Source organism: Microtus ochrogaster, unplaced genomic scaffold (genome assembly GCF_000317375.1).
Source record: "Microtus ochrogaster isolate Prairie Vole_2 unplaced genomic scaffold, MicOch1.0 UNK30, whole genome shotgun sequence".
NCBI classification, from domain to species: domain Eukaryota; kingdom Metazoa; phylum Chordata; class Mammalia; order Rodentia; family Cricetidae; genus Microtus; species Microtus ochrogaster.
The window spans coordinates 2,785,371-2,811,763 of NW_004949128.1; the positions used below are offsets into that span (position 1 = coordinate 2,785,371).

General features: G+C 42.5%; 1 protein-coding gene across 1 annotated transcript in view; it reads right to left on the minus strand.

The window, feature by feature from the left end:
- Window positions 1-817: 817 nt before the first annotated feature.
- Atp10b (ATPase phospholipid transporting 10B (putative)) overlaps window positions 818-26,393 on the minus strand; it is a 239,411-nt gene continuing 213,835 nt past the window's right edge. Inside the window, exons 17-24 of the mRNA XM_013354123.2 lie at window positions 24,055-24,376; window positions 20,160-20,236; window positions 18,780-18,905; window positions 14,766-14,966; window positions 12,914-12,994; window positions 11,326-11,430; window positions 8,550-8,737; window positions 818-3,680 (exon numbers count right to left, since the gene is read on the minus strand). Coding sequence (XP_013209577.1) covers window positions 3,191-3,680; window positions 8,550-8,737; window positions 11,326-11,430; window positions 12,914-12,994; window positions 14,766-14,966; window positions 18,780-18,905; window positions 20,160-20,236; window positions 24,055-24,376 — 1,590 coding nt within the window. The 3' untranslated portion in view covers window positions 818-3,190. The remainder of the gene's footprint in view (window positions 3,681-8,549; window positions 8,738-11,325; window positions 11,431-12,913; window positions 12,995-14,765; window positions 14,967-18,779; window positions 18,906-20,159; window positions 20,237-24,054; window positions 24,377-26,393) is intronic.

Below are 26,393 nucleotides of genomic sequence, written 5' to 3' on the forward strand. Positions count from 1 at the left end.
TCTCTCTCTCTCTCTCTCTCTCTGACATCTGTGCACATGGAGACCAGAGGAGCTTGGGTATTCATCTTCTACCATTCTTTGTCTAGAAACAGGCTCTCTCACTAAACCTAGAACCTAGGTTTGTAACCACCAAACCCTAGAGATCTTCTTACTTGTGTCCATCCCACCCTTCTGCCATAATATTGGGGTTACAGGTGCATTTGGCTACACAGAGATTTTTTTTTTAAATGTAGGTACTAGGGATTTGAACTCAACTCCTCATGTTTGTGCTGGAATCACTCACATTGGCAACAGAATGGCAGAGATGATCAAGTCAGCCTAAATTTTGGGTGTGTGCTAGGCTTGCAGGAGAGAAGTAATCAGGTTAGAGTTTCTGAATGTAGGTCTTGTGTGTGCTTCTTCCATGTCTTACAGCCCATAGGCATAGTTTGTGCTTTATCTCACACTGGGTTAAATAGTCCTAATGCCTTGAGCTTAGGAAAGGTAGTAGGGTATTGGAAGGTAGGGGAGGGCAGGCATTAACTTCCTCATAGCTCATGTTTCACTTCAAATTATTTAGTAAGGACTTGCTGAAGTTTAATTCATTGATGAATTTACTCATTCATTCATTGATGAAATGAATGAGTAAATGCAAAGAAGGATGAAAGAATGAATAAATATTCAGGATTCATATCGACAATGTATAGGAAGAATAATAAGAATTTCAGATCGGCCAAGAATTATGGAAAAACCAAGTTTATTTTTCTTTTTTTTTCTAAAAAAGATGATGACATGTTTCCAGTCAATCAGTAAAAAGATTATACATATAGAACATGTACTAAATGCAATCCCTAGCATTACCTTATAGAGGGAACATTAGAGCTGCCCTCAGAGTGAGGTGGCACGTCAGACACTCACACAGCTGGTTTGGTTCACAACGAGTAGCAAAAGAAAGTGACCACTTGGGACCAGATGGCCCAGGCTTCCCAGCATGTGGGAACCTATAACACTGGGATCATTCCAGGCACACTGAGATGGTCAGTTAGTCAAGAAAAAGAGCAGCCTTAGAGTGCTGAGTAGAGCGTGGATCTTGGGAGGGGCGGGGTGTCACATTTTCTCGCCGCCTCCTTATCCTCCTTTCCCTCTGAAGTAAGACTCCTGTTCCTAAGGACAGCTCTTGCTCTCTGAAAGCCTCATCAGTACACAGCATGCAATTTGGACTTGATCTTTATGCCAGGAGCTAGAGCTGCTTCCACTTAATTTGCAAGCGTGGTAGCCTGCTCCAAGGTCCTTTAAAGACTACAGGGAAAAGCAAACACTTAAACTCCAATCTACTGGAGCAAATACTCCGCTATTTTCTAGAATATACTACTGGAATTTCTGACTATTGGCAGGAGTTAGGAGTCTCAGAAGGAAAGGGGAGTTAGATCCAAGTTTTGATGAATCTCTTCACTTGGAACAACCCATGCTTGCTTATCCTTCACTCATCCCCCACCTCCTGCATGACCATATCAATTTTTCGATAGGATACTTAAGTTCCTACCTTCTGGCTCATGCTGGCATTATGATATCACAGAGCTTTAGGGTGATGCTCAAAAGGGCTCCTCCAATCTTTGTTTTCCACAAGGATGAACAGAGTCAGCCCATTCTGCCATTTGCCATCTTGATTGTTGGGCTCTTTCTTAGTATCATTACTTAGGAATTACTTAAGTCACAGGCCAACTCATGGCTGCTGGTGGTGACTTGGGTACAAAAGGTTATAGTTTTCCTATCCTTGGACTTTTTGCCCAATATGCAGGCACTGCCTTGAGACTATGGCAAAGAACACTCCTTGACTTAGCTTTGAAGACTTGGAATAGGTCATCGCTGGTCATAGTGGACCTAGCTTATCTTGATAGCCTCTGAGAACTGTCAACTAGCTTTTTATAGAAATCTTTAACATTTTATAGTGTTAACACTTTTGGCATTAACAGTTTCTAGGGATAGGAAACACATGTAATTCTTTCCCCACGACTGTTTAACTTAGCTGAATCACTGGTCAATGACGGCCATGACATGCTGGCATCAGCCGATAATGTGGGTTTTAAACTTGAAGATGCCGCTTTGAATTCATAGTTGCTCTGTCATCTGGGCCTCTTCTTGAGGAATGCTATGCTAAGATATTATCCCTGGTTTTTCCCATTGTAAGAGCTGAATGAGGATGGGCAGTTTTGTTTCCAAATAAATCAGTAGTTTGATGAGGAGCATGCTGTGTCCTTTTGGAATACTCCCCCAGATGGTGGGGCATGTGGTCCATTAGTGAAAAACCTTTAGTATGTGTATCCTTCCTGCCTCTTATATGAGTTGTAACCCCACAGCCCTTGGTAGTAACTGTTGCACTGCACGCAAATCCCATCTAATCCCATTTTCATCTTTAGATGTTGTTTTCTTTGGCTTAGAGCAGTGGTTCTCAACCTGGGTCACAGCCCCTTTGGGAGTCATATGTCAGATAGCCTGCCTATCAGATATTTACACTACAAGTCATAACAGTAGCAAAATCACAGTTATGAAGTATCAGTGACATAATTTTATGGTTGGGGGGGTCATCACAACGTGAGGAGCTTTGTTATTAAAGGGATGCAGCATCAAGAAGGTTGAGAAACCACTGGCTTAAAGGAATGAGGCAGCCTCAACTCTGTTCATGGAAGAGATGATATTCCTGACTTGGTACAGGAGTGATCTTGAGAAGAAGCTATTGCGTGTGCAGGTCTCCTCTGAAACTTGAACTCTTGGGTGAGGTGAGGTGATGGCTTGGCAACCCTAGTAACTTCCATATTCTGATACATCTCAAAGATTTATAATACTGGTTGGAGTCTTGGATACTCACTGCCTAGATGCATTGGGGTCATGGGCTTTGCTCACGTAGAAGCACATAAGGATGTGCTTGAGTTAAAACGTTGGGAACACAATGTAACAAAATCAAAACATCTGGATCCAGACTATTGTTTTGAAGTTGTGCTGCCTGGCAGAAAGCCAGAGTCAGTGGGCCTGTCAGTCAGTGTTGCTCAACCCCTTTGGGGACATCTTTTCCCCAAGGAATTCAGCCCTGGTGGAGGAGAACTGATAAAACTGGCAGTCATTCCTCTACAGAGAAGAAGGGAACTGGGTCACTTGTCAGTTATTAAGGTGGCCTCTTCTGAGTTTGCTTCAATCTCCGATTTATGTAGTCCCCTCATATGAGTGAACTCTGAGACCGGCGATGGCTGCCTTTGCTTGAGAGTCGAGACACATCCTTCTGTCCCCTGATATAGGCCGTCAGAGCCATTGTTCTGTTTGGGCCCAGTAGACATTCCCCAGATGAGAATTTAGTCAAGGTGTCTCCTGAGCATGAGCTATCCCGTGAGAGCTCTCTGTTGCATCTTGGACCCTGGAGAACCCAGTCTTCAACATGCTTCTGCCTGGGAGGGCTAAAGTTCTTTGGGGTGCTGGTTCCTAAGCCCTGCTGTCGTGCAGGTGATACTGACTGGCATGGAGGCTGAACATGGGCAGGATCCGAAACAGGAACAGAAGCAGAGGCAGAAGCAGGGGCAGGGGTAGGCCTCTGTTTGCTTCTCCAGTTCTGGATTTCGAGGTTTCTTTTGTCTATGGGCAGCTTGTCAATTTTCTGGGCTTTTAAGATGAGAGACTTCCCATATGTGCCTTGTAGAGACAGGAGTAAGTACCTAGTTGGAAGTAAAAGAATAAAGGTAGTTTTTGAGTTGTTTGTATCTTCAAATTTCAGCATTGAAAGGGCTCTTAGACTCTAACTTTTCTCCAGTGACATTGTCTTCATTGTACACTGAGTAACCACTCTCAAAGCTAAGGGTGCCTGCCCCTGCAGATGGAGGAAGGGAGATAACAGCAGCAAAATACAACAGTAATGCCTATTCTCTTCAAAGAGCCTTGCTGATTACTGATTCCTGTTTTCACAAGCCCACGTGCTTGACATAGTCAAGGATGAGGAGGCTACCTTTGATCCCCGGTAAGGCACACATGCTTTCAATCACTTGGAAGCATTGCCAACTTAGCTTTACATGAGTGTATTTTGTGATGTTTGTACTATGATGAGATTGTCCTATGCTGTGTTTCTCATGTCTTAGTGTGTCACACACAATGTACAATGAATCCAGTGCTTTATCTGCTGTCAAGCTATGGTCAGATCCAAGTCTTCTTGACCTACAAGCTGGTTTCTTATCGACTGTATACACATTGCGTTGTGTGTGTGTGTGTGTGTGTGTGTGTGTGTGTGTGTAACTCTATATAATTACTCTTTGCCCAGTGAGGAGACTGACACCCCCAGGTGAGGTCTATTGTGTGGTGTGATTTTTTTTGCAGCATTCCTGGGCCCTCTGATTGCCAGGATACCCTTTCCCCTCAAACCTTACCCCAGGTGCTGAGGTGATACTGCCAAAGCCTCCTGAAAAGGTCTGAGATCTCAGCATCTCACTCTGACTTGCCCTTTTCTTACCAAGCTGCAGGTAGCCTGTGGGAGACTTTAGATTCATCTTCTGGATCCAAATTTAGACATGTGGAAGGGTGAGAAGGCTAACTATACATTATCTTGTATCATAGGCCATGCACATTCCCTTTTCTGAGTGTTATCTAGCCTGGAGCACATGTACAATGTTAATTTTAAAGCCTTGTAAACAGAGAGTTTGATTTTATTGCGTTTGAAAGTTGTACGATGAACCCACAGGGGACAAGAATTTTCTTAAGACTGTAATAGATCCCACCAGTGCCGATAAAATTTTCCTTATTTTTACCAGAGAACCTAGACAACAAAGAGAACCCTAAGAGAGACATACATGGATCTAATCTACACGGGAAGTAGAAAAAGACACGATCTCCTGAGTAAATTGGGAGCATGGGGAGCCATGAGAGAGGGTAGAAGGGGAGGGAGGAGGAGGAGAGGGGAGTGGAGAAAAATATATAACTCAATAAAAACAATAAAAAAAAGAAAAAAGAAAGTTATTTCAATTCAGAATAGTGATTTCTGGGTCTGTGGAGACAATATAAAGTTAGGGGATCAGCGAACCCAGGCTGCAGGCTTGGCACTCACCGGATCTAGGGAGTGAGCTGCAAAGGGAAGAAGTGGGAAGAGAGCCCAAGCATGTGCAGGTCTCAAAAGTCAAGGAAGAGGGACCAAGAACTGTTACTATTTGCTACTACTAATTAGAAGGATTAAGAAAGGGCCTAGGGGTTAAGCTTGATATGATCATCTGTTTTTAAATCTCTAAAATAGTTTTCATACATCTATGCTTCTTGTTGAAGGGAATTTGTACTGTCCTTTTGTGCTGGGTGAATTAACTGGACCAAGATTAGCGGTCTACTTATCACAAGATTAGCGAGTAAGATCACTGCCCATGATGAGAAACAGGACTTTCAACTTTAAGCCAGGAACAGTGTTCTATAGCAAACATTCTATCATGTGGCTTTCTATAAACAAACACGCATTATGCCAAGGTTGTAAGTCAAGTGTCCTTCAATTATTAAAATAATCCCTTCATTATCAGAAGAAATCCCTTTGACCTTAGTAAATAGAATTAAATGGGAATTCCACTTTGTGGTAATATTATAGATTAAGCAAAGATTTGGCCTGTATACCGTGGTCACTAGCAAGTACATATTTGCTAATGTTTCCTCAACTCATCCCCCATCTGTTCAGCAGGTCATGAAGCTGATGCCCAGCTGTTCATTCCACATGTGTCAACAGTCCTTGCACGTGCTTCAAGGGCCTTTATTAAGCTGCTGCTGTAGCCTTGGAAGACTGTGGCTCTAAGCACTTTTCTCTTTAGTCTCCAAATAACCTGGGGGATAGAGAAGCTCACTCTGGCCATGATGGTCACAATCGCCTAACTTCAAAATCAGTGGGCAAAACAAACAAAACCCAACAGTAAGACTAGAGAGGCAGCTCAGTGGTTAAAAGTGCTCTACGCTTTTCTAGAGGACCTGAGTTAAGTTCCTACCACCCACATCAGGTGGCTCACAAATAATCTGTAACTCCAGCTTCAGGCATCTGACACCCTCTTCTGGCCTCCACAGGCACCTACATACATATAGTGTGTGTGCGCGCACACACACACACACACACACACACACACACACCACAAACAAACAAACAAACAAACAATAACAAAAACATTTCTGATGGGATTTTCCAATAAGGGCATGATCCTCCCATCCCTCTCAGGGTTTTTGTCCCCAGAGTTTCATTGACAAAGGGGTGGATAGAAATTTTATTCTTGAGACTTATATTCTTTCTTTCTTTCTTTCTTTCTTTCTTTTCTTTTCTTTCTTTTTTTTTTTTTTGCCTACTCTGTACTCTGAGGATCCTGTATGGGTCAGCCTCTTTCACCCGTATGACAGACTTATGTGCAACGCCTTTGCTGGGTGATACCTTGTGTGAAGCTAGAGTCTGTCTACCCATCTTTCTGATTGTCCAGGATCCATTGTTCATTCATCTCAGGGCACAGACTATGCGGCAGGAACTGCTAGGTGATGGCTGAATAAAGACAAAAAGTTCTTTCTTCTGGAGTCTACCATCAGAAGACATGAACATGATCTGAATGATGGGAAAACTGGCTGGAACAGCTAAACACACAGGTGGTGGGAATATCAGGGATTTGCTACACTCCCAGGAAGGTAGGAGACGTCCTAGAACTTCTGAAAATAGTCATGCTGTTATGAGATCAAAGGGTAAAGAGCTTCGGTGGAGGCAAAGACATTTCCAATAGAAGCCACAGCATAGAAGTGAGAGGGTCTGGGACCATTAACACAGCTAAGCAGTTTGGTGGTGTTTATCTCCAAATCCGAAGCAGTGTGGAGATGAGGCTGGAGGACTGTAGGAGTCAAGCTGGGAGGTCCTGCACACAGCCAGTATTCAGAACTCAATTCTTCTGCGACATGTGCTGACCTCTGTACTACATGCCAGGGTTGTATTTTCCGTCTCTAACTCTGTATCAGAAGCCAAAATTCTGAGATGCCTTAGGAAGATGCTACAGGCAGATGAAGTAAGGTTCCTCAAGGCTCTCTGCCTACTGCAGGGCAGAGACAGTTGTGCCCAGTGTTGCCAGTGGGCATTTATTAGCCTTTAATGACAAGTGGTTCAGTTCTGATGTGCAAACTGATGAGATCCTGAGGAAGGAGAAAGCTTGAACTCTGCCTACAAAGACATTATTGTCAACTTTACCCATTTTTCTGACTGGAGCGTGGGGTTGGAGAATGCAGCACTGGCTCTTCAATCAGGAGAGCCTTGTTCCCACTGTGATTTGTTCTGGTAACATGGACATATCTGGGTACTCAGATCTTCAGCTGTTTCATGGGCTAAAACCTTAGCTCTGCCTAGTAACTGGCTGAGAGAAATAGAACCTTTGGGGCTGTATACCGTGTAGCAATCTCGAGCTCCACAGGGCAGCATTATCGCTGCTGGCATTTTCCTTGAAACTGTGAAAGCAACAGTTTTTGGATCAGAAGTGTCAGAAAATAGTGTGTGATCATGAGCGATTTATCTGGGTAACAGAGCCTCTGTGAAATGTCACACATGTTTTTAAACTTTGGCACTATTAAAATGTTGGCTATTTTACAAGAAAGTTAAAATTTCAGAGAGAAGTCTGAAGCTCTGTTTCACAGTTCTTTCCTGTGCTGAAAAGATGTTCTTTGTCCCCATGTATGCGCTCCACATGGCTTGCTGGGACTGCTCTCGCCCCTACAGGCACTGGGGTGTGAGACTCTCCCGACTGGCAGAAAAGATTACAGAGCTTAAACAAATCCTTCCTTATCATACAACAAAATTTCTAAGCCAGGAAAGTACAATGACTCCTCCCACATTACGTGGTCACAGTGGGGGCCATTTTGCTTCTCTATGGTTGACCTAGGACCAGAGTTCGTGTTATTTTTCCTCTGTCTTATTGTTCCTTTTTTGTTTTTTATTTGTTTGTTTTGTTTTTGATTTTTGGAGACAGGGTTTCTCTGTGTAAACAGCCCTATCTATCCTGGCACTAGCACTTGTAGACCAGGCTGGCCTTGAACTCACAGAGATCCTCCTGTCTCTGCCTCTTGAGTGCTGGGATTAAAGTATACCACAACTACCCAGATGTTTTTCTTTTCTTTTCCTTTCTTTTCTTTTTCTTATTGTTCTTTTATCCCAGTACCTTGTGTCTGGACAACAATCTCAAGGCTCCAGTCAACTTAGCTGATTTAAAGCATTTATGAAAGTATACCTTGAGATGTAGCTGTGTGGGTGTGGGTGTTTCAAGGAAGGGTTAGCAGAGGAGGGAAGTGCCCCCTCGAATGTGGCCTGGGGTCCTGGGTTATGCAGAGAAAGTGAGCTGGGCACCAGCATTCATGTCTTTGCTCTCTGAGCTCCTGCGCACTGTCACTAGCTGCCACGACAGACTTGCCCTCCAAACTGAGAGCCAAGACAAGTCCCTCTCTCTTCACGTTGATTTGGCCAAGCATCCCTTCACAGAAGTGAGGAGTGTAACTATACCCTTGGGCTGTGGGGATTTAGGGGAGACTGGGAATTTTATAGGGCATTGCCCAAGAACTCAAACCTGGGTAGAAGAGCCGCAACTGGTGTGAGCAGGCAGATGAGGTAGAATGTGGGGTCTGAGAGCTGCCTTTCCATCACCCCGTAGGGATTGACGGGGCTGTTGCAAGTAACACAAGTGGCGTTGTAGATGAGGGAAACCACGAAGTACATCAAGAAGCTGCCGAGGAGGACAAGGCCGTGGAGGACAGTCTGTAAAGGGGACAAAGAAGATGCTGTTGGAAGTTCTGATTAGATTATAGGGCAGCAAAATGCACATAGCTTAATTAATCTTTGCTTTAAACCTTTCTGAAGAGGCACACACATATCAAACACTCACAAAACAGGCAGCTTAGTGGACCAAGCATCCATATTGCTCTACCTAGCTGGGTTGTGAAAACTGGCTCGGCTTTTAACATTCTATTTTTAAAAATGTAATGGCTAGGAGCATCCTAGACAGTAAATTCATTTGAGGGGAATATTTCAAGCATACTAAACCATATAGACACAATTAAAGTAACCATATATCTCTTGTAAATGGCCTGGCTGTCTATTTTTAGGCAAGTTCTGTACATGTTTATGGATGAATTCTTACTTTATCATATATATATGTATTCCTTTTGCTTATGGGTTGGATGTTGTTATCTACTCCCAAATCTACACGTTGAAACTCTCAATTGACAGTATTTGAAAATGGGACTTTTGGAATTTAGAGTCCCCCATGAATGGACTTACTGTTGTTATAAGAGACACGAAAGAAAAGATACCTTTCTCTCTTTTCCTTCCAGGGATGTGTATAAAAGCTTTTTCCTTGTGTGTCATTATAGATGCTTCTAATTCTACTTTCCAATTTGATAGCTTCCCTCCCTCCCTCCCTCTCTCCCTCCTTCTGCCCCTTCCTCTCTCCCTCCCTCCCTTCCTCCCTTTCTCCCTCCCTTTCTTTGCTATCTGATCTAGAATGAATTGCACAGATTGTACTTTTAATTTCAAAGCTAATTTTTCTTTTTTTTCTTTTATTTATTTTTTATTTATTAAGGATTTCTGCCTCCTCCCCGCCACCGCCTCCCATTTCCCTCCCCCTCCCCCGATCAAGTCCCTCTCTCTCATCAGCTTGAAGAGCAATCAGGGTTCCCTGACCTGTGGGAAGTCCAAGGACCGCCTGCCTCCATTCAGGTCTAGTAAGGTGAACATCCAAACTGCCTAGGCAAGCTAATTTTTCATTTGGGGGAGTTCTAATAGTTTCCAGAGCTGGTCTCAATTCCTAGTATCAAAGTCATGTCTTTGCCTCATACATCCCTCACCCACTGTTTCTGATATAACCACACCCCAGGAGCGTATCAATACCATAGTTTTCCATAGCTTGCTTTGTAGGGTAGAGACAATTGGACCAACAATAAATGGAGCTCTAGACTCCCCTACTATACAGGAGCCAGACTCCCCACTGGTATATTTTCCTGCCTCCTAGAAAGCACACCGTACCTCACCGTTTCTCCATTGTGTCATAGTCTCTTCTGGTATTGATGGGCCATAAAGAACATGAACTTAGGACAAGAGAGGCATAGCCAGGCTTACCACTTTGTTCTGTCGCTACTGGCACACATTAGAGAGATCGATTTCCAGGATGAGACCTCCCTGATCCAGAGGTTATCTTGGGGCCTCTTATTGGCCACTTAGTAAGCTTTTGATGGTGAAAGGGTGTGAAGGAGAAAGCTTCATTGTAGAATGCAGGCATGGGTTGAGCCTACCTGGAGGTATTTTCATATTCAAATTTTCAGTACATGTGCTTTTAGCAACAGTCATCTTAACTGTTGGGAAGATCTTTCTTTACTGTGATCTCTGTGTACCACTAAACTTTGTCTTTGTGTTGTTAGCAAAGTGGTTAAAAGCAAAAGGGTCAGAATGACAGGGATCAAAACTCACTTCTAGTTTGAGCTGCTTGGGACAGATTTCTTAACCTTGCTACATCTATTTCTAAATCTGTAAAACGGGATGATTAAAAAAAATTTAACACCAAGTACATAGTGAAGTTAAATGAGGTAATGTATGTACATCATGTAGATTAATACTTGGCATAAAATTTTGAACTCTTTAGAGTTATTAGCAAAACTAGTGAGAGAGCTTATTCTTTCTCTGTACATGTATGTGTGGGTGGGTGTAGAGGCTAGAGGTTGATTTTGGTGTCTGTTTTCCTTAAACTCTGTCTTATTTTTTGGGACATGTTTTCTCACTGACCATGAGGCCCACCGATTCAGTAAGATTAGCTAGCCAACCAGTTCCAGGGATCCTCCTAGCTCCATTTTCCTGGCATTGGGATTATGGGTACACACTAACATATCTGGCTTTTTTTTGTGGGTGCTGGACATCAAATTCAGGTCCTCATCTTATAGATTAAGCCACTTCCTCAGCCTGCCTTTTATGGTGCAAGATCCCTAAATACAGTATTTGGCAATGTTTGATATGTGGTAACTAAGTAAGTGGGTTATAGCCTTGTATCCACAGCTTCAGCTGGGCTCAGGCTAGCCTTTCCTATCTCTTCAATGCTCCTGAATTTTTCATCACCATAAATCTAGTTTTGGAACTGTCTCATTGCTTTATGGGCATTGCTATTGTCATCATGACTAGATGCTGAGGCCAGCAATTTTAGCATCTTCGCCAATTCCAGTGCTTTATAGGGGCACAGTGAGAGACTCATGAATTTACGGAACTAGACCATCTATATAGAGTAGAAGAACTCAGAAATTTGAGTACATTCAGTGAACAAGAATACGATTTTTAAGCTATACGGCCTATGGGATCCTTACCCATGTCTTCATTTCCATTGCCTGGTGCAAGAGGATGGTAATGAGGGAGATGGTGTTGATTGGTGTTCCAAAGGTAAAGACATCTATATCTGAACCTCTGTAGGTCTAAGGAGGAAGACCAGACAGGCACGGTCAAGGAGGCATACCCGAGCACGCATGGATTTAAGGCTATGTGTTCAATACAATGAAGCCAGAGAGGGAAGAAATATGGTGAAAAGAAAGGAGAAAAGAAGGGGTTGATTCAAGGAATGGACAAGAGGAGAGATGAGTGTGACAAGATTAAATTATTTAAGGACACGTTTGCTCTGGTGAAGTCTGGAAAACCCCTGTGGAATGGGTAAACAAAAGCTTTCTTGAGCATTCTCAGGCACATCACTGGTTGCTGAGAGTATGTCTATCTACCTTTAAGGAGACCGTGGCGCTATAAGGAAGTCCTATAGCACTCACTCCCTTAGACACCCTGGGAGCCATTTATCGGCTGAAACCAGATTATGATAAGGGCAAATGTAGTCCAGACAGAGGTCAAGTTTCAGAGTGGGCAGTATAATGGTTGGGCTTTGTTAACTTGACATAAATTTAGACATATCTGGGAAGAGGGAATCTTCATTGAGAATATGCCTTCATAAATTGTCCTGTAGGCAAGTCTATGGAGTATAGTCTTGATTAAAGATAGATGTGGGAGGGTGCTACTCCTTGGCAGGTGGTCCTGGTTGCTATAAAAAAGGCTGCCATGCAGTGGTGGCACATGCCTTTGATCCCAGTACTTGGAAGGCAGGTGGATTTTTGAGTTCAAGTTCAAGCCTGGTTGGTTAACAGAGAAAGTTACAGGATATCCAGGGCTACATAGATAAACCCTGGGAAAAAGCAAGCCAGCTGATCAAGCAATGAGGAGCAAGCAGTTAACAGAATTCCTTTGTGGCTTCTGTTTCAGTTTCTGCCTTCATGTTTCTGACTTCCTTCAGTGAAGGACTGTGATATAGAACTGTTAGATGAAAAAAATCCTTTTCTCTCCAAGTCAGTTTTGGTCATGGGATTTCATCACAGCCAATAGAAACCCTAACTAAAATAAATGCTCTTAGCTCCAGGGCAGGAAGTATAGGGGATAAAAAATATAAGATGCCATCCTGCCCAAATGTATCTCCTCTTCATGGGAGGTACCTTAGAAGAATTTTTTTGTAGTCATTCAGAAGAAGGGAGAATTACAGACATAATGTAATTTAGGGGTGATAGTATACAGCACAGAGAAGGCAAAAGCAGTAAGAGGCAAAAGCAGAGGAAGACAGATAACACAATCTCTTACAATACAATCTCTATCTAAACAGGGCCATTAATCAACTCTGTACGGTTTTCCCATGAGGGGAAATAACCCAGCGTAATGACAGCTTTTGGTTTTTCAAGAGACCCAGAAATGAAGTTTTGCATAAAGTGTTCTGTCTTCTCTAATACCTTGGGTGGGATGTGCCTAGCTACTAATTTGGAGTCTCTGCCATGGCGTATGTAAAAAGGTGCTAGTGGTCTGTGATTTTGTATAACTAAGCCCCATTACACACCATGACTTCTATGTCTAGGATGGAACTATATGACTTACCAGGTAAGGGATAAAGAAACAGATGAGACTCTGGTAGAACGCATCAGCCATGGAAATCCAGAACCTTGGCAGGTTGTAGCACTGCAGGGAAGAACACACCAATAACTCAGCATCCTGGGGAGCCTCTGGTCTTTGTGAGCATCTTCCTCAGGTGTGGCTGAGCTTAACAGTATGATACTTTGCATCCCTGTCATCTTAGCTTCAAGAGAATGGAGTCTTAGCCCTGCCAGTCAAAGATGTTGTTTTGTAGAAATTATGAACCTTCTCTGAGAACTGCTTTCTTTCCCCAGAGAAGTTCAAGGGGACTAAGTGCAACTGTGTCTTGATATCCAAGAAGTGCTGTTAATGCCACTCATTAGCTCTGTCACTAGGACTGCTCTTCTGAATTCGCTACATCCCTTCTGAGGTGGAAAGCTCACTCATAGACAAGGATCAATGCTCCCAAGAGTCAAGGATCAACTGCTTTAGAGATAAGAGTTCTCATCTTATGCTTTGCTCTTCTCCCTTTTTGAGAAAAAGGAAACATGATTTATTATGTTTTTTTTTTAAATAGTAGCTACTATGTTGTATAGCCAGCCTGCCTGTGGGGAGGGTAGAATTAGAAGAGCCTGAGATGGGCTTGCTCCTCCCCCTCTTCTTTAGCTTGCCTTCTTGGGCTGTTGCATTGCTTTCTCCTCTGTTTTTTTTTTTTTTTTGTTAGGACTTGGTTTAGTTTGATTCTTTGGTTATCCACAAAAACAAAACAAAATAAAAACCCCAAACAGTGGCTTTTAAGAACACTACCTATGGCTTTGTCCTCCTTCATTCAAGGTGCCATGATACTTACTGTACCCTCAGACATTTCAAAGGTCTTCCCTTTCAACTCCATTGGATGCAGCCAATGTTGCTCTCATCTCTCTGTCGGCTTTCTTGTCTGTGCCTTGGCTAGTCTCACCACTTGGATTATTTCTTCAGTCCATTAAGAACTTCATAGAAACCTGCTTAATAACTTCCTACGCTTTCTTAAGTTTACTCAAAATAGTGCTAGACTCTATGCAATGATGACGTCCAGTTCTGCCTTCCTTAGAGTGGAACTGAAGCATTCGAGTGCCTCACCAATGAGGAGAAAACTAGTTGCTGGATATAGGGATCCCCCAAACTATGTGTGATTATTTGGAGATGATTTGAGTGTGTCCCCAAAGGCTCCTGTGTTGGAAGATTGGTCCTCAGAGTGGTGATGTTTACAGTGTGGTGCCTAGCGGGAGGTGGTTAGGTCACTAAAGGAGGGTGCTTTTCTGGATGAGACTAATGTTGGTTTTATGAGAATGGGTTGCTAGAGTCATCTTGACCTAGGAGTCTTCCTGCCACACCACGTGATCTTCCCTGTCACATACATTCACATCACGATGCACTTTCACAGTGTGATAGAGCTGAGGAGGCCCTTGCCTAGAAGGCAGAGCAGACAGAGCTACACGATCTCAGACTTGTAGCATCAAAATTATGAGCTAAATAAAATCCTTTGTGGTATTACCTAGCCCTCAGTGTTCTGTTAGAGAAACAGAAAATGTGCTTGTAACTGGGTCTTTGGAGTTTGATTGTTCTACTTCACAGCCTGGAGGCACGAGGTCTTACCATATGTACTCCCCCCTTCAGCTATGGTAGTTGAATATTAAAATAGACTTACTGGTCTTATCTAACATTCTTAGCAGCAAGTATGAAACAGGCTAGAGTCACCCAAAGTCACGCAGGAGGCAAGTGACAGAACTGTGGCTAGTTCCCTACTCCCAGCCCGCTGCTCTCTCTGTCCAGCAGGGGGACTATCAGAGCTTAGGGACAATCTAAAGCTACCCCCATTCTTGCTGCAGCTCCTCACCTCAGAGTTTTGGCCACTCTTGTATAACTCAGGCAATGCCAGGAGTGTTTCTGCAGAGACATCTTTATCGAGGATTCCGAAGACAATGGGAGGCAAGGAGGTGAAGAAGAGATTGAAGAATATCATCTGCCAATAATCGATCATGGTGGAGCCGGAGAAACCACAGAAGAACTGGTACCAGAACAGCAGGTTGACATAGCACTGCAGGCAGGGAGCAGGCTTCGTGAGTGAGGTCTCTGCTTAGAGTATGCTGGACTATGGTGGCTAAGAGCACAGGTTTGGGAAGTGGAGAGGCCTGATTTTACATCCCCAGGTGTATCAATTACTTGCTCTATGACCTTGGGCAAACGACATCATCTTTCCAAACATTACTTTGTCATCTATCATGGCACATAATACACGAATAGTGTCCCAGCGGTACTGGAGAGTGGGGAATGGGTGACAGTGATAGCTGAGCTGTGGATTCCTAGGTAAGATGGCAGGGTGCTTCTGTGTAAGTCCATAAAGGAGAGAACAAAAGTAAGAATAAAGAAACCTTATCTTAAACAGAAATAGAGGACAAGCTTAGGAAATCACGAAGGAAGTGAAAGGAACCAAGATGTGTCATACAGCAGAAGCAGGTGACACAGATCCTGGCAGAGGGAGGAAACTCAGAAGACAGATGAAAGCCAGGTGTTATCCAGCTGGGACAAGCCCACAGCATTCATGGGAGTCAAACACAGGGGATTTTGGTGAAACAGATGCAAATGGGTCTGACATGGAGATGAACCCCGTTTTCCCACACTGTAAGGAGGGAGGCAACAGCTGAATGTCTTGTTGAGAGTGGAAACAATCTATCCCAAGACCCAGCAATACTATTGTTGGGTATATACCCAAAAGATGTTCAATTGTACCACAAGAACATGTGCTCAGTTATGTTCATAGCAGCATTATTTGTAGTAGCCAGAGCCTGGAAACAAACTAGATACCCCTCAACCAAAGAATAGAAAACAAAAATGTGGCACATTTACACAATGGAGTACTACAGAGCGGTAAAAAATAATTGACAACTTGAAATTTATAGGCAAATGGATAAATCTAGAAAAAACTGTATTGAGTGAGGAAAGCCAGGCACAAAAAGACAAATATAATATGTATTCACTCATAAGTGGCTTTTAGACATACAGCAAAAAAAAAATCAGCCCACAGGCCACAACCTCAGAAAAATTAGACAACAAAGAGGACCCTAAGAGAGACATACATGGATCTACATAGGAAGGTGAAAAAGACATGATATCCTGAGGAAACTGGGTGTAGGGGGAACAGAATAGGGTAGAAGGGGAATAGGGAGGAAGATAAGGGAGTAGAGAAAAATATATAGCTCAATCAAAAGAAAGAAGAGTCAGACCTGTAACTGATTTAAATGGATTTCTAGACCCTGTGTGGTGAAATTCTGTTGCTGCTGACTGAGCAGTGCTCAGAGCTCAGTACAAAGGTTCTCCAACTTGAGTTCAAAGAGATGTACACAAATTTCTAGACAGAAATTCAACAAACAATACAATGCAACTCTTCATAGTAATACAATTCCTCAACCATGGAATTAAAAAATGCTCAAGTCGGTAAGAGCCTGGAAGAAGGTTTTGAAAACTTCAAAAGAGTATACAAACAGGCAGCTAACTTCAGCTGGGGTGCTAGAGAGGAAAGTCACAGCACAGAATGAAAATTTATCAAGGAAATTAAGATTCAGAGGAAAAAAAGAAAGACATATTGAAAGTGAAAATTCAATGAACCTAATAGAAAACCTGGCAGAAAGCATTAGATGGGCGGTATCCTTTGCCATTAGTCATAACCACCTGTGACGGTATCACTAACATCCCTAAATGAAGGTTATTAATAAATATCAATACCATAGCAATGATTTTCATAGCTCCAAGACACCCAGCTTCACTTTACCCTAATTGAAGGCTAGCAACAAGTACTTGAAGTTCTAAAGTTCTTTCTTTCTAGCTACTCTGGACCTTTCCTGATACTATCTCTGGGTTCCATAGTAAGATACATAAAGACATCCATGGCCAACAAAAGCAGAAAGTATTTATTGCCTAGCCTTTACGGGAAGAAGCTTGTTGTCCCTATGTGGACAAAACATCTCCCGAGAGCAAGGAAATACTCTTCCTGGTTCAGTCCCCACGCTATGCCCAGTGGCTAGCACACCGCCTAGAACACAGCAGACATTTCCATAGATATCTGAATGGATGAAGTGAATCTTTGTTTGGTCCTGATAACTCATCTTGAAAATTTAACATCACAGAGTATATCCTTCCCCTGGCGACCGGTTTCCACTTCCCCTTCCTAGCTACAGGCTTTGCATCTCCCAGGGAGCAAGCACACTGAACCCCATGACAGCATGGGCTCAGATTGGGTGCCTGCTCATCTACCCTAGATGCTCCGGTACAGTAATTAATTCATTGTTCAAATTTCAGAGCAGGCAGGGTTTTAATCCCTCTGGAATTGGTTTCGGATATGGAAGTCATAGTTCCCCACCCTCTAATTGCAGCTGGGAGATAATACCGCATCAGTATGGCAGTTCTGAGCTTAGCAACGCGCTAGAAATAAGTATCACTTGAGCTTGGAGAGCGTGGCTGGCTGGAGAGATTGCCTTTCCGCTTCACAAATTTAACGCAGAGAAGAGGCGGTGCTGATTCAAAAGAATGACTCCTTGGATGCAAAAGACAAAAATGAAGCAGGGTGTTTTGAATTTTAAGTAAACAGTCTTTCATGTTCAGAGTGAATCTCAAGTCAGACAAAGTGACTTGCTTGCATAGACAGTGCTGAGACAATATCTCCACCTAGTCGGCTGAATTTATACGGTTTTTGTCATGCTGTTCTTTTACATATGTGTATGTGTTGGACTTCAGACAGAGACAGTCACCTCTGAATAAGGATGACTATGCCAGAGCCTTTTTAGGACTAAAAGGAAAATGATATAATTTTTAGGCCACTATGTTTGTCTTCCATCATCCCAGTGTTAACTGTCCAGTTTTCCTTGTACAAAAGGGAATCAAGCCAGGTGGTGGTGGTGCACGCCTTTAATCCCAGCACTCGGGAGGCAGAGGCAGGAGGATCTCTGGGAGTTCGAGGCCAGCCTGGTCTACAAGAGCTAGTTCCAGGACAGGCCCCCAAAACTTCAGAGAAACACTGTCTCGAAAATAAATAAAAAAAAAAAACAAAACAAAAAAACAAAAGGGAATCAAATTCTATTTGGATTAAAGATCCTCGAAGTAGGCAATGTAAACTCCGACCCTTGCTCCATCCCTTAGTCCAGCTATGTTTCTCTATCTCACTGCTAAACTGACGGTTAATCTCGGACTTTTCAAACAAGAGCCTTTGATGGCTTCAATAGCTCACCTGGCATGTTCTTGCTTTGGGGCCTTATCAGGAGAGAAGTCAACATTTATCTGGGATCCATAGCATTACTATCTCAGGCCACAGACCCATAATAAATGAGCCAACTAGCCACAGACTGACACCTCCAGAAGAATGAGCCCCAACCAACCCTTTCATCATTGTAAGTTGATTATCCTAGGTATTCTGCCATGTTGGTGAGGCGCTGACCCGCACAGGGCACATGAGAGACAGGAACTATTATCACTTGCATTTTGCAGATGGAGAAACATGTGTTTGGAGACAATTACCAAATATGGGAATCGAGGTTGGCACTTAATCTGACTCCAGGATCCATATTCATAAGCATTCATGCTGTTCTTATGTGCCAGGGGCTTTCCACAAAGCATAGCCAGTTCTTATGACAATATCACAGTAAGTAATACCAGCCTCCTTCCTGTTTTAAAATTATAGAGGAAACTATGACCTATGGAGAATGTAGTGTTGTCCAAAGTTACATAGATAGTGAGATCTCAAATCCAGGTCAGAGGACTAACTCCCTTGAGTTGAAATGCTTGCTCCACTATTCCGAGGACACAGAGTTCTTATAAGGACCGCAAGGCCTGAGTGGAAGGTTACACGGGGGACACTCACCACGTTCTTGTAGAAGTAGTACACTACCATCCTGGCCAGGCGCGAGTAACACCAGTGGCCGTGCACGAGCAGCAGCTTCTTGAGGTGGCTGAATCGGGCAATGGCAAAGTCGCTGGACATGACGGCCTAGGAGGGAAGAACGGAGACATCAGTTTTCACACACAACCATCGCTGGCCCCAAAGATGCTCCCTTGAGGACAATGCTTTCTTCTAGGTCTGCAGCATTCAAAGCTTGAATGATCCCTTATCGTGTCATCATTCTTGGGAGGCACTTTGGGTTCGGACACCCCTCCCTCTCTTCTTGGAAGCTGAAATATTACCAGAATCCAAGAAGGGCAAGTGAGAGGGACCAATACTCCACTTGGCCCCGCATCTCTGTCCATTTATGTAACAATCATTCATTAAAGCCCAGTGTCAGTATCTGCTCTAGGGGCGAACCAGGAAACTGATCTTTGCCAGGTGATTCTCCAATCCCTGAGCACCCTTGGGTACCCCTCAAGCAGGCAATTAGCATGATTTACAGATGACACTGTTGGTTGGGAAGCTCATCTACATGGTGCTAGGATGGACATTTTGTTCTTGGAGTTATTTATAATAAGATATAGTCTAGAGGTCTCTTAAAATGAGGTTTAGATGTTTTGGTTAGAAATCTTGGTATGAAAACTTTTCAGATTACTTCAACTTCTTGAGCCTCAGTTTTACTGTCTGGAAAAAATGATTACCAATCTATAACATATTATTATTATTATTATGAAAATTCCACGTGGTAACACATAAGCATGAAGTACCCAACATTGCTGGCATATGGTAACCACCTGAAGGGTAATAATGCACTATGGCTGCCTTTCTTATTCTCAGCATTGAATTTAAGCAGTATCTTCCCTGGTGGTGAGACTATGATCACTGATGGTTCAAACTCACAAAATGGCGTCTGTTTTAGTGGGAAAGAACAGTATCTCACTTTAGTATGCTTGTTCCATATAGAATTTTTAGAGAATTAGGTACACCATAAGACTGTACAAATTAATTTATTAGTCAATAAAATATTTCCAAACGGCCCAACCTCTGTCACTCCTTATGGAGGTCACAGAAGGATATGTGGAGTCAGAGAAAGGCTTATATGCTGTTCAGCCTTGGACTATAGCTACCATTGCCTCTGGCAAAAGGCCACATGACCTCAGTGTCCCTCTGCTTCTGGGAGGACCAGATGGTAGGATTTTGATGACAGAGGACACAGAGGCATGGAAGACACCCCTGACTGCCAGTTAATAATTTTATGATGCTCAAAGGGTGATTTATTCTGCACTGAGGGATATTTTTCAGATCTCCAGGAAAAGTAAAGGAGATCAGCGAAGAAAAAGCAGTTAAGTCATACATTACCTGCATGCCTTCCTGCCCAGATATTCCAATGCCAATGTCAGCAGCTTGAATCATGCTTACGTCATTTGCTCCATCACCTGGAAGGAGAGAGGTCACATTGTGCCTTCATTCTTTGTCCAATTGCTCGGTGATAAGAAATCTCAGAGTGTCCCCATTTGCACAGCTGAATCCTTTCAATGGTTTTCTTTTTCTTTTCTTTTTTTTTATTGAGAAAAGGAAAAAAAAAGTTTCCCCCTCCTCCCAGCCTCCCATTTCCCTCCCCCTCCTCCCACCCTTCTCCCCCTCCCCCCACTCCTCTCCCCCTCCCTCTCCAGTCCAAAGAGCAGTCAGGGTTCCCTGCCCTGTACGATAACATTGCTACAATATTTGGTCTGAAAGTTGTCTTCTTCTTTTTTAAACTATGAATGAGAAACCCCGATTTATTAAAAATATTTTAATGAATATTTTTTACTGTCCCCTCCCCAGTGGTGATCAAAAGAGTCCTTAACAATTTACAGAAAGGTGTTTGCAAATGTCAGAAAAGATCTTGCTGAAGAGCAAATCAAGACTCTGACCCGTTTTGAGACTTGGTCAGGACAGTTCATCTAGTTAAGGCACTCATACTGGAACTCGGGTCTTTCTGTTCTGATTCAGAGGCTGTTAGAACTTTGATGTGGTATGTTCCCTAAAACGCTTATATGTTCAAGACTTGGTCTCTGGCTGGTGGATCAACTCACTGAGAATTGATTGGGTCACAAGGCCTCTAACTTTATCAGTGGAACCATCTGTTCATGGATTTATAATTTGATGGCATTCTTGGGAGCTGGCAAGAGGTAGGTTCTGGCTGAAGGAATGGGTGACTTGGGGCATGACTTTGAAGGGTGCCTTCTCTCAGGCTCTTTTTTGTCTCTCTTTCAGTTTTTGATTGCCATGAGGTAGCACATCTATTCCACCACACTACCAATAGGTTTTGTGTGTGTGTGTGTGTGTGTGTGTGTGTGTGTGTGTATGTATGTATGTGTGTATGTGTGTGTGTGTGCTACAGCTAGAACAAATGCTACCATGGAGTCACATTCCTAGATCATCCACCATGATGTCCTGCCTCCCACAACAGGAGAATGCAGAGTAGTCAGAAGAGGACTGAAACGGCCCCAAACCATGAGTCAAATAAAAAGTTCCTTGCTTGAAGTTAGTCAGGCCAGATATTTTATCACAATGACAAATAGGTAACTACCACAAGGCAGAGCTTTCTCTACCTTAGCTTGACTTGAACCAGCTACCATACCAAGTTGACTAGAATGCTGGGGTAGCCAGAGCATCAGAGACTGTGCATAATGCCCAAAGTAATGGATGGCACTCAGTTTTCTGTCTGAATAGAGAAAAAAGAGATCGACTCACTTTTTTCTTTGACTGAGATATATTAATCACATTGAATGAATTGAGATTTCATGAAACCAGAGGTAAGGCCATGAAAACACCTTCCCTGCTACACGCCACATGCTCTACCTCCATTAATAGGACTATCAAATATCCTATTCTCTGATGAAGCAGAACCTCTGTGTCTACAATGTCCAGTGCAGAAACTGCTGCCATCTTCTATCTATTGGAATGTGGCGGGTGAAGTTCTATTTAATTAAGAAGCCACATACAGCTCTATACAGAGAGAGCATCCTACAGATCCCAAATCTCCTCAATGCTTTATCTTTTAAGCCAGAGCTCAGGAAGCTAAACTCTAATGGATCCAAAAAATATTTTAAACTTTGTAAGCCACGAGACGAAGGCAAATAATTGTTGCTGGTGAAAGGTTGATAGTTATAAATTTTACATTTAAAAATACAAACTATGTAGTAGTCTGGACACAGCCTGTAGGCTATGTTTTCGTAACGCCTATTATGGACTGTGTTGACTAGATTCCATTCCTGGCCCCACTTTTTGTTTCCTAAAAGCATCTCATATACAAGATATAATTAAGTTTACATTGTTTATCACAGAAAATATGGAATTGGAGAGGAGAGAGGATAATTTTCCCTTAATTACTTGGCAGCAAGTATATTGAGCTTTAAAGTGTTCCCACTAATATTGTACCCCATAAATTTATACAAGTATGTATCAATTAAAAATCTAGCATTTGACTTTCTAGGCAGACTTTGTTGTTATAAAAAGCATTCTTTTCTCAATAGCTCAGCAGTCCATAATTTTAATCCTTTGGAAGGCAGAATAAATCTCAGCTTGAACTTCTGTTGGCACACCAGGAGAAGCAGAGGTGTGGAATCATGCTATTTCTTGCCTGGTTGGGTTTGTTTCTGTCGCTGTGGGAGTGACGCTGACCTCTAACCTCAGAGAATATGGGCTGGGCTATTGCCTATGGTATATCTGAATTGTGGAAGAGGACAACTCATAGCATTAAAGTAGGGATGGAGTTGCTAGGCATCTGTTCTTTTCATTTTCTGAGGTAGGATCTTATATATCCCAGCCTGGCCTAGGGTTCTCCGTGTAGGTGAGAATGATCTTGAATTTTGGGTCTTCCTTGCCTCTGCCTCCTAAACACTGGGATTATAGGCATGTGCCACAGTACCTGGTCCTCTAGTTTTGAAATTCAGTTTTTATATTGCATGTGAAGACTGGGGGAAGGACATATTTTCCAGATGTCTAGAAGACCAGATAAAGAAGAGAGGCTAGAACCATCTGCAGAAATGTCCCTAAGTACAGTAATTTAGTCTGTGAGGGTTACCTCTCAGGACCACCAGTGTGTATATGAAATCATGGAGAGTAGTAGACTCTACAGACTATCTTTTGTATACATATGTAATAATAATAAATTTTAATCCATAAATTATGACTAATAAAAGGTTAAAAATAACTAACATATAATATGATAGTAAATTAAAATAATATACCTTAATAGTTATTTAAACTCATCAATGTTCATTTCTTTTAGGCCCAAAGTCAACTAAAATTACAGAAAATGAGACCGGGATGTGTGGGGATTGAGGGATGAGGAGGGAGTGACTCTACTTACTACATGTATGGAATGTGCTGATCATGAGATCAAGTAGGGAAGGAAACAGACTTCATCCTTTTAAGTTCAGGAATTTGTGAGATATTGCAGAGGTGGTCACAGAAGGGACAAAAGATAGTGGGCTTAAATGAGAAACGAGAATCCCAGAAAAGGGGAAGATAGGTAAGGGGTGAGAAGAATGGGAAGTGGTTTAATTTGGAGGGAACATGAAGAGCCCTGTGATGAGGAATGAAAGGTGACCACAATAGGAGACACTGTCCTAGAGTTAGTGGAGACCAGATCATGAAGATCCTTGTAAAACAGGCTTGTTGTGCCTGTGAGGTACTCAGTGAAAAGTTTTTATTTCTGTGCTTCGACCTTATTAGTTCATGCCTCTCTGAGTAATTTAGCATCAACCAACCAGGATAGATTAAGAATATGCATTGTGCTGGCCTTTGATTTAGAGACTAACAAAATTAAAAGCTCACCTAAGGTTTTGAAATCTCCCTCCAAGTCCCCTATCCTCAGAAGAATAGCAAATTCTTAGCTACCATAGGTATTACCATGGGTAAATTCATTCTGGAAGGGCACCGGATGGTATCTCCTAGTAGTGCTCTCTTCATTGTCTATTTCTGGTAGAAACATTTTTAAAAAAACTACATTCATGTTTTGAGTTCAAGGCCCTTGTTGGCAGTGACTTCCCTATTAAGATCTGATCTTTATTTAGCTAACTGGCCAGTTCTAAGAGCTTGATCATTGCTTAAATATTGTGTTCCCCGTTTTATCACCTAACAGCTACATCTTGACTGTGATTTTTATCAAAGACAATCGCCCTCAGCCTAAGCTTGTTGGCTTTCACAGCTGGTCCAGGTTATCATCCCTGCCAAGATACCACCCACATCCCAGCATGATGGGTACCTATGGAAAGAGTCATGACGCTCAACTTGTCTCGCACCAGCTTGACAATCATACTCTTCTGGAGGGGGGTGGAGCGGCAACACAGGACAGATCGACAGTACCGCGTCAACTCCAAAAACTTATCTTCCAGCTTCCCCTGGAAAATTGTATTCAATGTCTTCCCATCAATGACCAGTCCAACGTCAGGAGTCATAGCCCTTGAGTTAGCCGATGGCATCTTAGATGGTGTGCGGCACCCACAGAGTTTTCGGGCTGGCTGTTGTGGTTCACGAAACCTCTTTACATCCTCCAATGCACAGTTGAGAATGGACTCACAGGTTTCCTGCAGAGAGTCATAAAAGACAGCATTAGTAAACAACCTTGTACATTAAAGCTTGCTCTTTATTTTCAGTAATTATAAAACTCCACCATATAGGTTGCTTAGGAAGTTTTCTCTAAGCTCGCTGTACATATCCCTGCAGTATTTGAAGCAGCATTAAACTGTACTAATTTAGAAACAAAGTAATGGCTGGAATAGGAGAAGATGATCAAGAATAAAGTAAAAGTTGCACAGCAAGATGGCACCTGAGTTGAGGTGGGTATAAAGTAAAAATCAACACTAATATGTTGGTAGATACTGATAATATCTCCTACTGTTATATAAGCTGGTTTCCATCTCTTATAGGCCTCCCCTGTTGGCCCTTTTTATTCCTGGTAAAGATTTAGAGGCGAGGAGATTGAAACGGTGAGTAACTTAGTAACTTACTCAATGTCAACTTTACATAGCAGTGAGGCATGATCTTGACTTCTTCAAACGTGGCTTTCTTACTTAAAAAGCAAACCACCACACTGTGTTTATCTTTGGGTCTATTCCACAGGGGTCTCAAGGGCTGTGCTTTGAAGTGTTTTTCATGTTGGTCTGAACTGACCATGGATGTGAGTTCTTACTGGTTCAAAGAATGTTCTCTGTGAATTTCATTTCTGTTTTTTTAAGATGGCCTTTTGATACAGCCCAGGTTGGCCTTGAACTCGCGATCCCTTTTCAAGTACTGTGACTAAAGGTGCACCACTATCACGCTAGTTATATGATTTTTCAAATGATGCTTACTTTGAAATACAGAGAGGAAGTAGTTTTTAATTAGCAGTCCTTTCTACTGCTTTGAATTATATCACTGACAAAATCATATCTTGGTACTGATTATTCTTCTGCTATCTCTTCAACTCTTATAAACATTGCTTTTTAAATAAAGCTTGGGAAAACAGAAGATAATAGTATAAATAACTTTAATAACATGTTGTACTCAGATGGACTGTATTTTCCATTTGCAAGTGTGGCATGCATGCGTTTGGGTACGGAGGTTTACATATGTTTTGTTGAATATGTAGGTATGCGTGTATGCATATGTGTATAAAGGTGTCTTGTGCATGTGGAAGAGAGAGTTGGATGTTGGGTGCCTGCCTTGGTCATGCTCCACTTTACGGAGGCCGGGTTTCTTGCTAAATCTAGAACTGTCAACTTGTCTGGTCTATCTAGTCAGCTTGCCCTGGGTCATTCTAAGTGCTGGGATAACAGGCAGGCACCATGCCTACTTGATGTGTGGATGCCAGGGATATGAACTCAGCCTATTCTTGTGCTGCCATAGTACCTTACTCTTTGAGCCACCCCCTAAGCCCTATTAGGCTCATTTATCCGTGGTCAAGGACAATACTTCTTTATTAGTCAAGATGCTAAAAGTCTATTCTAAAAGTGAATATGAGTTAATTTAAATGAAATCATTAAGAGCCATAGTTGAGGTAACAGATAAATTTGGGTAGGTTTTGCAAAGGTTCTCCTGAAGTGACAGATTTGGAGAAACTCGGTCTAGTAATTCTGTCTAGCAATCACTGGAGCGATTCCTGGAGCAAATCATTTTCCCTGGTCCTCCACTAGGAGACGCTAAATTACTTGTTGCACACAGTAGGATATGCACATAACTTGGAGAAGGGGCAGTGGGCAAAGGAACTGGTTCTGGGTATAAAGTTTTACAGGAACATTTATCTAAGAAAGATAATGGGGTGATTCTTGCTAGATATTGGCCTTGGTTTCAATTACATAAATTCTTCTGGTAGTGGTTTACACAGGCACTGGAGTTGTAAAGTTCACAGTTTAACCTTGAACCTGCTTATTTCCAGATTATAATCATAATGGTTCTAGTCACTGAACATTTAATGTTTGGTCAGGAACCTGCAGTAAACAGTGCTTGGAGGGATTCTTTCTAGGCATGGTGATCTACACCTAATGAGTTCCTTCTGAGGAAGAGAACAAAACACCACCACCACCACCACCACCACCACCACCACCACCACCACCACCACCACCA